This window comes from Sinohyriopsis cumingii, chromosome 6 (assembly GCF_028554795.1).
Source record: "Sinohyriopsis cumingii isolate HCF-2022 chromosome 6, ASM2855479v2, whole genome shotgun sequence".
Classification (NCBI taxonomy): Eukaryota; Metazoa; Mollusca; class Bivalvia; order Unionida; family Unionidae; genus Sinohyriopsis; species Sinohyriopsis cumingii.
Window position 1 is genome coordinate 42,967,081 of NC_142966.1, and position 13,721 is coordinate 42,980,801.

Consider the following 13,721-nt stretch of genomic DNA (forward strand, 5'->3'; position numbering starts at 1 on the left):
TTAGCAGCAGAGGGGGCGATGACATCGACGCGGTCGTCGATGTGCTTACCGGACGCTGACGACGCTGGGGATCGGCGCGCAGAAGGTGTTAATTAAACCAAATGACGTTTGGACGATCCCCCAACGACGTCGTCGTTTTTTTTTTACCAGGCGCTGACGACACTAGATCGTTGAGTGCAGAAAGTATTAATTAAGCAAAATAACGATTGGACAAAATGTCCGATTCGCCCCCTCTGCTGCTCAATCTTAACTAGGTTCAAAGGGAAGATATCTGCATTTGTGTGTGATATAAATAAAATATATTTATATTATGTCGCTGCATCTTTGAAATACCACTCGTTGTATACAGTTTTATTTCAAATAGGAAACTCGGCAAGCATCGTTTCCTATTAATGAAAAATATATACATGTCATGGCTTATCATTAATACAACGTACTATATATATATATATATATATATATATATATATATATATATATATATATATATATATATATATATATATATATATATATGTAGAGAGAGAGAGAAATATTTACACACACACACATATATATATACATATATATAGATATTTACACACACACACACACACATATATATATATATATATATATATATATATATATATATATATATATATATATATATATATTAGTATTTCTTTTCTTTTTTTCTTTTTGAATATTCAGAGCTCAGACATATGATTTGCAGTATAAATATATTCATGATGGGTTTGGTTATTTGTACAATATTTGAATCCCCAAAGGCTATTTTTTATGACTATTAATTTACCAAAGCTTTCCCTCATTTCTTCAAATCCCTTGTCTGGTCGTCTTATTCACACAGACGTATCAAACTCAGCAAACATTATCGTCACATAATTTGACTCGTAGAGTTGGATGTAATGAATCTTTTATCATGGGCTTTATTTATGTCACGATCGCTTCAATGAAACCAATCTCTTTTATCAAAAAATATATATTTACTTTGTTATGTTTTGTCGATGCTAATCATACCCCAGTGCCTCGAGGTGCCAGATGATTTCTGCAATTTCTCAACTAATTCAATCACAGAATCAAGAAATATAAATCAGCTGTTTATCTGTCATGGTTACTACAGAGATAAAAACGTTAATATCGTTCATGGTCATATTAGTAAAAACAGCTCATAGAGTTTCCCACGTTATCGTCGTATTTTCTGTAAGTACATGATATAAGGTACTTACCCAGCCTTACCCTTTGCGTGCTATCCGATATTGCATTGGCTACTTATTATCTCTATTAACCTATCTTTGTTTAGCGACATGGGTGCTTATAACAATCGTCTTCTCGCTTTCGCCTTACTAAATTAAGATTTTAGTGGCCTTCTTTCTAAATTGAGCAATATATAACCATGCTCTTTAATGTAATAAATATTGTGCCACGCTCCGTCTGTCTGTTCATCCGTATGGCTGTAAGGTTCGGCACTATTCCCTGGTTAAGATAAGATGAAATTGAAATTCAACATGAAAAACGATGCAGTTTCTGTGACCGTCTCAATATTGTAATCAAACTTTATACATGCAGTATAAGGACGCGAAATATATGCCATATGTTTTGGAATATGACCACTGGGTCACGATCCAGAGGGTTTCGGTGTTTGACAAGCTTAGGTCACATAATAAAGCATGCTGATTTCCATGTAATCAATGGACTTTGCTCAAGTTCGGTTGGCAGTGTGATTTCCATGTAATCCATGGACTTTGCTCACGTTCGGTTGGCAGTGTGATTTCCATGTAATCCATGGACTTTGCTCATTTTCGGTTGCGCAGTATGATTTCCATGTAATCCGTGGACTTTGCTCACGTTCGGTTGGCAGTGTGATTTCCATGTAATCCGTGGACTTTGCTCACGTTCGGTTGGCAGTGTGATTTCCATTATCACGTTTTAAGGAAATGCTCGAGGTGACTCCAGCTACTCAAACAGGGTGTTTAACACATAATTGCTTATAAGTATAGTATTTTTCACTGGTACGTGCAATTCGTAGCACGATGCTTCTGACAATCTATTACTTTCTAATTATATCTTAAATAGGACTAGATACAGATCTTATCCTATTAAAGACAACTCATATTAACGTTCATGAAACGAAGACAACGACACAAAAATAAACAACAACATTAATGATAATACTACTACTAATAATAATAATAACAATGTCGATAATATTCATGATGATGATGATGACGATGACGCTATGATTTGATATGACATCAAGAGAAGAATCTCAACTTTTTCATTAGTGTGATGTAGCAAAAATATCAAATAAAGTCCATGCCATGAGTAATATAATTCTTTTTTTGGCCTCACTGGTACCGTTGACATATTTTAAACTTCACCTTCTGATGACTGATGTTTTTCTTTCTCTTCTCATAAGGTTACCTTGAAGAAGGAATTTTAGTCCGAGACCACTCCAAGCTTAGGAAGAACTACATCAAAACCACATGCTTTAAAACGGATATCTTAAGTATTCTTCCGACGGACCTGGCATACATTGTCACAGGCGTAAACACACCCGAACTGAGATTTAATAGGCTCTTCCGTTTTAATAGATTGTTAGAATTCTTTGATAGAACAGCCACACGAACTAGTTTTACAAATATCATAAGGATTTTGAATTTGGTCTTGTACATTTTGATCATAATACACTGGAATGGATGCATATATTTTGCTATAAGTAACGCAATAGGATTCGGAACGGATATTTGGGTTTATCCCAATATTAGCATACCCAAATATCAAACGCTGACGCGAAAGTACATCTATAGCTTTTACTGGTCAACGTTGACCTTAACAACAATCGGTGAAACACCTCAACCAGAGACAGACATAGAATTCTTGTTTATTGTAGTTGACTTTCTGATTGGAGTGCTCATATTTGCCACCATTGTCGGCAACGTTGGGAGCATGATATCCAACATGAACGCTACTCGAGCTGAGTTTCAACAGAAAATGGATGGAGTGAAACAATATATGGAGTTCAGAAAAGTTACTAAGGAGCTGGAACAAAGGGTTATCAAGTGGTTTGATTATCTCTGGGTAAATAAACAATCTTTAAATGAAGAAGAGGTACTCTCCGCCCTTCCTGATAAACTGAAGGCAGAGATTGCGATACATGTTCATCTCGATACGCTAAAAAGGGTAGCCTTGTTCCAGGATTGTGAGCCAGGGCTTTTGGTAGAACTTGTCCTCAAGCTAAAACTTCAGGTATTCAGTCCCAGTGACTATGTTTGTAGAAAAGGAGATATTGGGAAGGAAATGTACATTGTAAAGCGCGGACAGTTGGGAGTAGTTTCGGACGACGGGAAATCAACGTTCGCAACACTAAGAGAGGGGAGTGTATTCGGAGAAATAAGTATATTAAATATTCCAGGAAACAGAAATGGCAACAGAAGAACAGCAAATATTAGGAGCGTGGGATATACGGACCTTTTCTGCCTATCCAAGGTAGATTTATGGGAGGTGTTGATGGAGTACCCTGATGCTAAAAAGATCCTCATCGAAAAGGGAAAGAAGATACTGAGGAAAGACAACCTCCTCGACGAAAACTTGATGAAGAAAGTGGAAGCCCAGCAAGAAACGACCGACCAGAAATTAGAAAGGATTGACGCAAGTCTCGATAATCTCCAAACACGATTCGCGAGACTTTTAGCTGATTTTAATACAACTCAGCAAAAGCTCAAACAACGAATCACACGCGTAGAGAGGTTGAGCATCAAAGAGAGTGACGACATTTCCGATTTCTCTTTTCCTGATAGTTGATAGAAGGATCGTAACCCAGGAAGTTCATTGATCTTTCATTGCAGCATATAGCTGTTACACGGTCAGGGATGTGTGTATGTATGTATATAAGTATGTATGCATGTATGTATGTATGTATGTATGTATGTATGTATGTATGTATGTATGTATGTATGTATGTATGTGTGTGTGTATGTATGTATGTATGTATGTATGTTACGGCACCTCGGTACAAAATTGGTTATGTAGTGTCGAAAAAGGTCGAGGTCGATAAAAGTGAAAACGTTTTGCACAAACGTTAGGAAGACAAACTCTTCCAAATAAATATAAAATTAAGTATATCAAGACAAAATATAAAAAAAAACAAAAAGATATTAAAATCAGTAAAATGTATAAAATAAAAAGATAAAGGTAACACATGCATCATCCTTTAAACGTGATTACAATTTATTGTATAAACTGCATTCGCTCTAAATTCCAACATTTCCAATGATCAGTTCCTGTAAGCAGTTCACTTTAAAATTCTACTGTTTATCTATCAATGGGGCATCGAGTGGCCGAGTGGTCTAAAGCGCTCACCTCTGTATGCGTGGGTTCGATTCTCGGGTTCGGTCAATGTGGGTATGTGAGAAAGCTTGCCTGTAGGTTCTAGTGAGTCGGTGGTTCTTTTCGGGATTTTCCTGGGTACTTCTTCCACCATTTATACTGGCTGCCATGTATAGCCTATCTTGTGATGAAAAATGGCATTAAACCTTGCAAAAACTTTCAGTATATTCTTTATTGGTCATGTATAAAATAAAGTCAAGGGTCAACCTGCAAAAGGTATCAGTGAGTCCGGTAGGTGTGTCTGATACGATCTACACAATATCACCTCATCTCTCCAGTTTGTTCCGCACGATAATGTATTTGTTGCTTATAGGTCTTTTGGTGATGCTTTCTTTCCACATAGTTTGCCAAGTGTGACAAACATGCTGGTTTATACGGGGCTGAAAATCAGTGTATGAATTCTTCCATTCGGAATTGGGTAGCTACATTGCAGATTTAACTGCTTTATCAGCACTTTCGATTCTTTTAGGCCAATGTTACTAGGCAACCGGCCACACAGATTAGGTTTCCCATATTGTATGAGAACATCATATTTCTGTAATATCTGGGATATTAACGGGTTGTCAGATATAAGATTCTGCAAAGCGTTCAGTTTGGAGTCCGAAAAGCTGAAGTAACAGTTGTTCGATATATCGAGAGAGTAACTCAAAACGTCGAGTATGGATGCATCCCTATAAGGTCACTAGCAGACGAAATTCTTCCCATTATACCTGGACGATGGGTAACCTGGCAGTTTCTCCTATATGCGACCACAAAAACGTGAACATTTTTAACAAAGCACACTGAAGTAAAATCAACTTATAAATTAGAAATATAGATAATAGCAGGAAGTCTAATTTGCGTTATATTTATGCGTGTATTTTTTTGGTAACATTATCTTGAGATTCAGAGAATTTATTTCAACTTCCAAACACCTTATGAACGCAGGGTAAATCTACCATCTTACCATAGCTATTGCTACTGATGACGTCATTCTAGAACTTTCTATATCTATAATTTGTGCAGTACAAATCGAGTTTTTATCTGTTACTCGGTTCGAGATGGTGTCATGCGGTGTTACAATGGTAGCTTTAACTTTGTCACCGTCCTTCGAACCGTCTGTATACAGGGAATTGGTACTGTGCTTTCATTTAATTTAGTCTCACAAAGAAGAGAAATTGTTGACGATTTTCTGATTTCGGAAAGGTCAGTTATTGTTTTAGGAGGTTTTCATATTCGCGTTCTTGATTCGGGAATACGGACTTTTGCAATATTTTTAACACTGAACTTTTCCGTACATGTGCGGACGAATTGGAATGCCAAAAGGTGTATTTAAGTTTGGTTTCTGAACATAAAAGGTTAGGTATTTGGGCATAAACCGTAAATTATGCGCGCGAGTAGTTGGATTAGAAGTTACTTTGTTAGCATATAGAAGTGCTAGTTTCATTCGAGTGAGATCAAGCGATAGTTCATTTGCCTGAACTTATAGGCTTTCCGAATGGAAGTTCTAAATGCACCTTGACAAACTGAATCGGATCAAGCATCTCCAGGTAAGATCTACAAGCGGATCCGTACGGCAGATATGGGTTTGTACAGTTTTCTGTTGAACTCAACTTTTAACAAGAGTATACGGTACGTTTAGCAATGATATTAATACAGATTACATATATTTTGGCTATATATGTTATATTCGTTACCACCATACTAATATACCTTGCTAAAACAATTTTAAAGAAAAAGCCGCAGAGATTTTTTTCACATATAAATGTCGAAAACGGATTTTGGTCAGGAAAAGTTTAAAGCATAATTGGCCTAAATGAATGGGTGTGGAAGTGCGGGAGTGGGTTGTGGGGCATTATATTGCTTTGATGTTTTGTTTAGGTTGGTTTCGTCTTTTGTCCCTTCTTTTCAATGAGAAACATTGACATTGTTAGCTCATTGTCTAAAAAGATAATTGTTATTACGGTTACAAAAGTGTCTGAGTTTTTTCACTTAAAGCAGTTATTTATTCGCAATGTGAAAATTTGAGAACAAGATGAATCCTGGTATAATACTGCGTCAATACTCTCAAGCACAAGTGAAAAAATCATGATAATTAAAATCATGATAATTAAAATCATGATAATTAAAATCATGGATGCTTTTATTTTATATGCATTCCAATTGTATATTTCCAGCGGTTTCATCAGTGAACCACTTTATGTATTTCCTTATATTTTTATCACGCAATACCGAACGGTTTAAGACGATTGAGGAATTCATGTTTGACATTCACATGTGTGCATCTTCTTGTTGATTGTTGAAATGACAAAATTGTAAACTAGGTTTCAGCTGGTACTGATATGCTACTCAGTACTATCCTTTGCTTGCAACATCCATTTACACCTTATTTTGTTCTGGGAGTAAGGGTTTTTATATTGGAATTTCCTACAGAATTGTTTATTTTTTCAAGAGAAAAACCAGAGGAAAAACTTTTTATTTGATACGTGTAAATGTATTGATGACCAATGAACAAATTTGCCAATGTACAAATTTGCCAATGTACAAATTTGCCAATGAACAAATTTGCCAATGTACAAATTTGCCAGGATGAGTAAAGATACATCTTGTTTATTCATTGAATATAATATAAATATCAGTAATGATTTAGGGCAATAGAGTGCGAGAAAGTAACTGAAAAAAAAAATCATCCGATTTTTGCTAATCATTATACGACTAATTGTATTTTGATCTGTTTATTAGTTAGCCCATGATACCTTTATTAGTTAGCCCAGGATACCTTTATTAGTTAGCCCATGATACATTTTAAAACGCAATACATATTGCCCAGCCATAATTGTCATATATATTTTATAATAGTATAATTATTGTTTATGAGGGCTAGGCGATAGCTTCCGTTATTTGCGTCACAGTTCAGTTCCTGCTCGGAATGCATTATAATTATATATCATTTGTGACTATATTATCTACACAATTTAGTTTTTATTTAATAATTTAATATATAGGTAATATGTGTGGTCCAGATATAAGCGTCTTCCTCTCTGTTGGGTACATGGGTAGAAATACACACACACACACGCACACACACGCTCGATCAAACACACACACATACACAAACACAAACATTATGATACATTACGTTGTTCTGTAAGCATATTACCTACGTGTCCGACTGATGTTAGTTTCAATCCAAGTTATAATCTCAATGTTTAATTCTTGACAGAGCTTTATTCATTATGGCTGGCCATCTGTTGATCATAAATTTTTAGACGCAATAAATTACTTGCAGATACATTTATTAAGTGCATGTAGCATGAGCACTTTTAAAATACAGAAATTAGACCCTTTTGATCAATACTTCATTCATATAAAGATTCAATCTATAAATTCAAAGATTTGAATAAATATGTATGCATGTTTGTAGAGGGCTTAAAGTCACACCATTACATTTGCTAATGAAAATTTAGTAGGAAAAGCAGTAAAATTGAAACCCATGCTAAAATCCTGCGGAAGACATATTATACCGACCAAATGTACATATGCACCATGGGACAAAATATGAAAAATGCAGAGACTCCCTTAATGTATACCAAAGATAGAAGTCAAAAGCAAATTAAACAATTTAAAACACATGGTCAAAAGATTTTATATATATCGCGCTCTTTCAAAAGTCCTATACGTTAGTTAGAATATAATCACGGACGGATCCCACGGTAAAGAGGCTGCCTCGATTAGTTGTCCTTCTCTAGATACATTAGCGCGCATGACAACCATTCTAGCTCTATGAGACCACAAAGATCAACGATATAATAGGGTACAGAGTAATCAACGAGGAAGGATTGCGCAAATTTCTTCATTAGGTACGAAAATTTAGCATAAAACAATTTTAAATGTATCTTTCATCATGGAGAGAGAGAGACAGAGACAGAGACAGACAGACAGACAAACAGAATTTTACAATGCCACAAACCAATCAATAGATCCTCTTCACATACGTAAAAATTAAATTAAATAAACCAAAATAACATGAACATAAAACTGATCTGTTATTTTGCACATATTGCAATACTACAAAGAAAGGAGACAACTGTACTTTGCACCTTTAGTTTAAGTATGCGAGTTGTCTCCCGTGACATATTGTACATTTGTTTTAGTTCGCGTCAAAAAGTCTTATTTACTCGTTATCAATTGGTCTTTCTTGACAATATTGTTAAATTGGTTTGAAATAAAACGTTATAAGATATTGCCGAATTATGTTGCTTCTTTCTGTGTTTAGCACGACGAGCAGCAGGGAGGGTGAAAAGACCAATTTTAGAGCAAGTCTTCTTTGAAAATAAAACTTCGTACGAAAAAAAATGATACAAGGTCAATAACGTCAATCCGAAACCTCTAACTGACCAATATTTTCTCTAATAGGGTTAGCTCATTTTGATACTTTATCTTTTTCGTTCGTGTTTTCAAATTTGTAAGTGTGTTTTGTCTACCTGTCGGACAGTTACTTGAGGTCGCGCCCACTCTGCTGCTGTTTGTTTTTAACGATTTTTTTAACAACTTATACGATATCGCGACCGAGGTTCATGTAAATTTATTGTTATAAATCCTGAACACCAAGTCTGATGAATATTTCGCAGAGTATGTTTATCAACTCCATTTAACACAACTAAAATATTACAGTTATCTCTGATCACTTTAGGTATTTGTGCCTCGACAAGTCGAGGTCGCTGAGTAACATAAATCACATCAGTATTTTTATGTCTGCCTCGATAAAATATCCCAGCTGAATTTGACTGTTTTTCCAGCATTACATTATCATATACTACGAGATTATTAAAATATCCATCGAGGTCGTCTATGGATGGGGCTTCATCAACATCGGTGATAAAATTAATGATATCATTACCGTCTTCATCCAATAATTTTGCGTTTTCATTAAAGTCTTTAAGTACATAACAGCATAGTTGATCAACTACAGATGGCCGTATGGATCATAAATGTCGACAACACGTATAATGAGATCAAGCAAGAATTTACAATCAATATTGCAAAAGTGGTGAGAACCTAGACAAAGCACTTTCTGATCACTCTTTCAAGGGCGTGACAAAACAAAGGACGATTATTTCAAAATATGACAACCATTCCAGTAAGGGAAAAGAACAAGCTGCTCTCACCTCAAAGAAAAACAAAAGGAAAATCAAAACCATGTGGAGACAAAAGATGAAAATATAAAATTAAAGATACAAATATATATTTAACTACAGCTACAAGTAAAAAGTAAAACATTCAGAGCCAGTCTATTGTAAAGAATGTTGCAAGTTTGGTCTACTTCATTTTATGCAGACCAGCTTGGCAAACGAAGAGAATGGTGAGAAGCCCAATGGCAGAATATTTATCTTCCCCTCGTCAACACCAGTATCTGTGAAATACGATATAGCTCTCCTCCACTCCACCTTTGAATTTTGGACCAGGTCCACAACTCAAACGCTGGCCAAAACATTTGCAGGTGTTTAGAACCAGTCCTTATGTAAGAGCGGCATTTGTGCCCAAAGGTTTAGGAACCTGAAAACTGGATAGTTAGTTGGTTTACAACTTTTGTTCGAAATAAAAAAGGCGGAAAATACACTCTGGTGGCACCCGACACAACAATGTTAGGATAAGACCATAGCAGGTACCGTCTACATGGCTATTATGTCGGCTTATCGGCAGCCTTTTATCACTTTCCCCGGCCAGACAAACGTCGCCAGAATCTGGGAGGTTTTCACTTAGTGGGGACCGATTTGTGAGCCAAGCGATCCTCTTCGGCACTGGCATCATGATATTCACTGCCAATGAAATGGTTTCTACCCGCGACGTATTGGCTTGGAAGTACGGGCTCTGATATTTGATTTCTCTGTATTTTTTTAAATTTTGACTTTGTATTTACAACATGTTTTTAACTTATCATAGCATCTATAATTGTTGCCAGTACAATACCATACCAGAGGCAGAAGTGGCTGCTGATGTTCATTCAAAGAGATCCAGATGAGCGGATCATATTTAAATTCTTCGCAACGTGTCTGCGATTGTCTAGGGGTAGAAAGTTGCTCACAAGTCCGAGAGAAGTTTATCGTTCCTGGATGAGACGTCATCCCGCACGTACACGTCGAGGTTGCGTGTTGTATTGACTAACCCTCTATGTGGTTCTCTAGTTTTATAACAGGTGATATGCATTTACTCAAAAACTGACAACAACCAATTTGACAGGAAGAATGATTTGAAGCTTCCAGCTAAAACAATCAGAATGGGTATTATTACATATATACAATCAGAAAAGTAATGCAGTCCTTCATTTCTGGAATATCTGTGGACTGCAACTTAGTGAAATTCAACGGCAATTTCAGATGTTAAGTCATTTGCATATTGTTACCTTCATATGTGTAATATTTATTTATCAAGATTCACCGGCTCATGTTTTTAAGTTCGGAGAAGTACAAGATTAAACAAGAGGTTGATGTGGTTCGGAATATGACGTGGAACATGCTTGGATTTGCAAGGGCGAGATTATGTAGCTGCTCTACTCAAAGTCTTGCGTGCAAAGATTGGTTTATATTAAATTCATTTGTTTTAAACTTTAGACATTTTGCTGAGTCCTACTACTTAATATAAGATTGTTTCAGCCAAACGTCCTTGCCCAGTTGTTGATCTACTACTTACATGGATTACTGCGGTAAGCAAAGCCTTTCGTATCATCTTCACGTCCTCCGTGAACGCCACGTCATATCAAAGGATAGTTATACTCATTTCAGGTTCCGCTGGGGATATATATATATATATATATATATATATATATATATATATATATATATATATATATATATATATATATATATATATATATATATATATATATATATATATATATATATAGGTATGTATGTATGTGTGTCTCTGTGTCTGTGTGTGTGCACGCTGGGTGCCTGTGTATATTGAGTAATGTTTCTTAGAATAATTTTGTTGATAACGTCGCCTAATTGAAACAAGTGTACAGAAATATTCTACGGTGAGTAAATCTCAGGACAAAAGTTAGGCTGTGATTATTATTGCGAACTCTTCGTTCGTCTTTTTTGTTTTTCACTTAGGAAGCTTATACGAGACACCGGCAGACAGTGGCAAAAAAATAACAATTTCTGGTCAAGCTATTACCAAATTTGCTATGGCTAGAGATTTTACATATCTCGTGAAATATGTACGATTTATCTAAAGAGCTCCCTACGTCTTTGGTCTGGCTGAAGCTTCTTTTCCTATAATCATTTTAGATTAAAGACGGTTATGTAACTGAATTAATGTCAGATGAACGCATTTTAGAAAATTTTATTCCAAAAATACAAAATGAATGCCAAAGGGCACATCCGACTAACTATATTTAAAATGTTTACTTCAATTTTTCGGCCTGATAAGGTTTATCTTCCTCCAAATCAATCCAGTTTAATTGAGTTTTCCAATTTGTAAATGATATATGCATCAATATGACATTTTCAGCTCTGTGACCCTTTAACCTTTTCAAATGAGAGTGCAAATAACTCCATAGTGTAACATATACATAATCTGAATATTGGAATTTAGTCTTATATGTATATATAAATATTATCTTATGGCAGTGTCAGCTTAATACAATCAATAGAGGAATCCCGGGGCAAAAAGGTGTGTGTGTATGTGTGTATGTATGTATGTATGTATGTATGTATGTGTGTGTGTGTGTGTGTGTGTGTGTGTGTGTGTGTGTGTGTGTGTGTGTGTGCCTGTGTGTGTGTACATATCTTGTTAATTATGTATGCGTAAAACATATTTTTACATTTATCCGAAGCTATTATAAAACAATTCAAACACCGTCAAATTTATTCGTCCGGAAATACTAGTGAAACGTTCAAAAACGTAAGAACTATTCATATGTTTGTATATACGTAGATATATTTTAGCGCGAGACCCATCATCCCGTAGTGCCTTTATTCTTTTACAACATCTTGCATCAAACAATTGTTTTAGCGCACTTTTATTATTTTCATTCATTCAAGTATGATTTCAGTTTTGTTTGAACGTTTCACCTGATTCATTAAATAATACGTGTTTGGTATTTGTTATTGTAAGGCCTATACAAGACTGAAATAATATTTGCCTAAAAGTTTTTCTTTTCTAATAAAACGAGATGAAAATTTATAGTAAAGAAAAATCTAGTAACATATTTAATGGATGGACTAATATTGTAAAGTTATTTTGATACATGTATATTTTGAACAGTATTCCATTGATACTTATTTTCTAACATTATTTGAAAGTCATTTGCCATGCAAAACATAACTCCAAAGCACAACTGCAATAAATGGTCACGTTTTGGTATTTTGTTTTCTTTCAGAAAATATATCGTGCATCAGTCCTGAAATGATCCCAAGAAAACAGTTGGCACATATCACCTTTCCGACCTTTAGTATAAGCGTGCTTTGTCTTACATCATATATATTCAAATAAAAGACTGGATTACTGATGAGTTTGCATGTATGTCAATTGATAAGATTTAGAGCAATTTGTGTCACCTTTAGCTTAATCGACCTAAGTTCTCAAACTTTCTTCTATTCTCTCTGTTAACGAGTTGTGATTACGGATACCATTTTTTGTAGTTTGAGTGAATGCCCATTTGTGATTTGTTTTATATATTATAACAATATAGGAATTAAATATTAAGCGTACCACGGGTAATAGTTAGCATTTATTTATGTGTTCCTTGACTTTTCTCGAGTAGACAAAGAAGACAAATTATTACCATTCGGGCACGTGTGATTAACAATACTGAACCTATTGTGTAATCTTCAGATAGGAGATAGTTCATCGAGGTCTCTTGGGTTTTTTCCACTAGATGGGCACCCACAACTTGCTTTTATTGGCTAGGATGTTTTATGTTCATCGTGTAAACCTATCTGCGGCACGATCTCCCTCAAGCATTTGTCACGTACCCCTTTATAAGCCCCCATAATCCCCTTTCTCTTCTTTAAATTAGTAGGTATGCGCTAGCTTTGTGTATTGGGTCCCCTAGTGTCCGAGTGGTCTAAAGGGTTCACCGTTACGAATCACTACCATCTCACCTCTGTATGTGCACGTTCAAGTCTCAGGCACGGCTAACCCCACGTTATATATGCATACTTGGTCTCTCATAACAGGTCATAACACTAAATAATCATTATATTTGTTTATTGAGAATATGGCCTCTCGAGACAGGTGGCCTCACATGCCATTAGTCTTTCAAGACATGTTTTACTTTATTGCCACTTGTCCCGAGTTTTCAGGCTTGAAGTCATTCATATGACAGGCATTGCATCGTGTGAGCC

At 35.5% G+C, this 13,721-nt stretch overlaps 1 protein-coding gene across 1 annotated transcript in view; it reads left to right on the top strand.

Annotated features, from left to right (window-relative positions):
* LOC149796801 (cyclic nucleotide-gated channel alpha-3-like) overlaps positions 1-3,900 on the top strand; it is a 39,312-nt gene extending 35,412 nt beyond the window's left edge. Inside the window, exon 4 of the mRNA XM_089960280.1 lies at positions 2,420-3,900. Coding sequence (XP_089816406.1) covers positions 2,420-3,804 — 1,385 coding nt within the window. The 3' untranslated portion in view covers positions 3,805-3,900. The remainder of the gene's footprint in view (positions 1-2,419) is intronic.
* Positions 3,901-13,721: the final 9,821 nt, after the last annotated feature.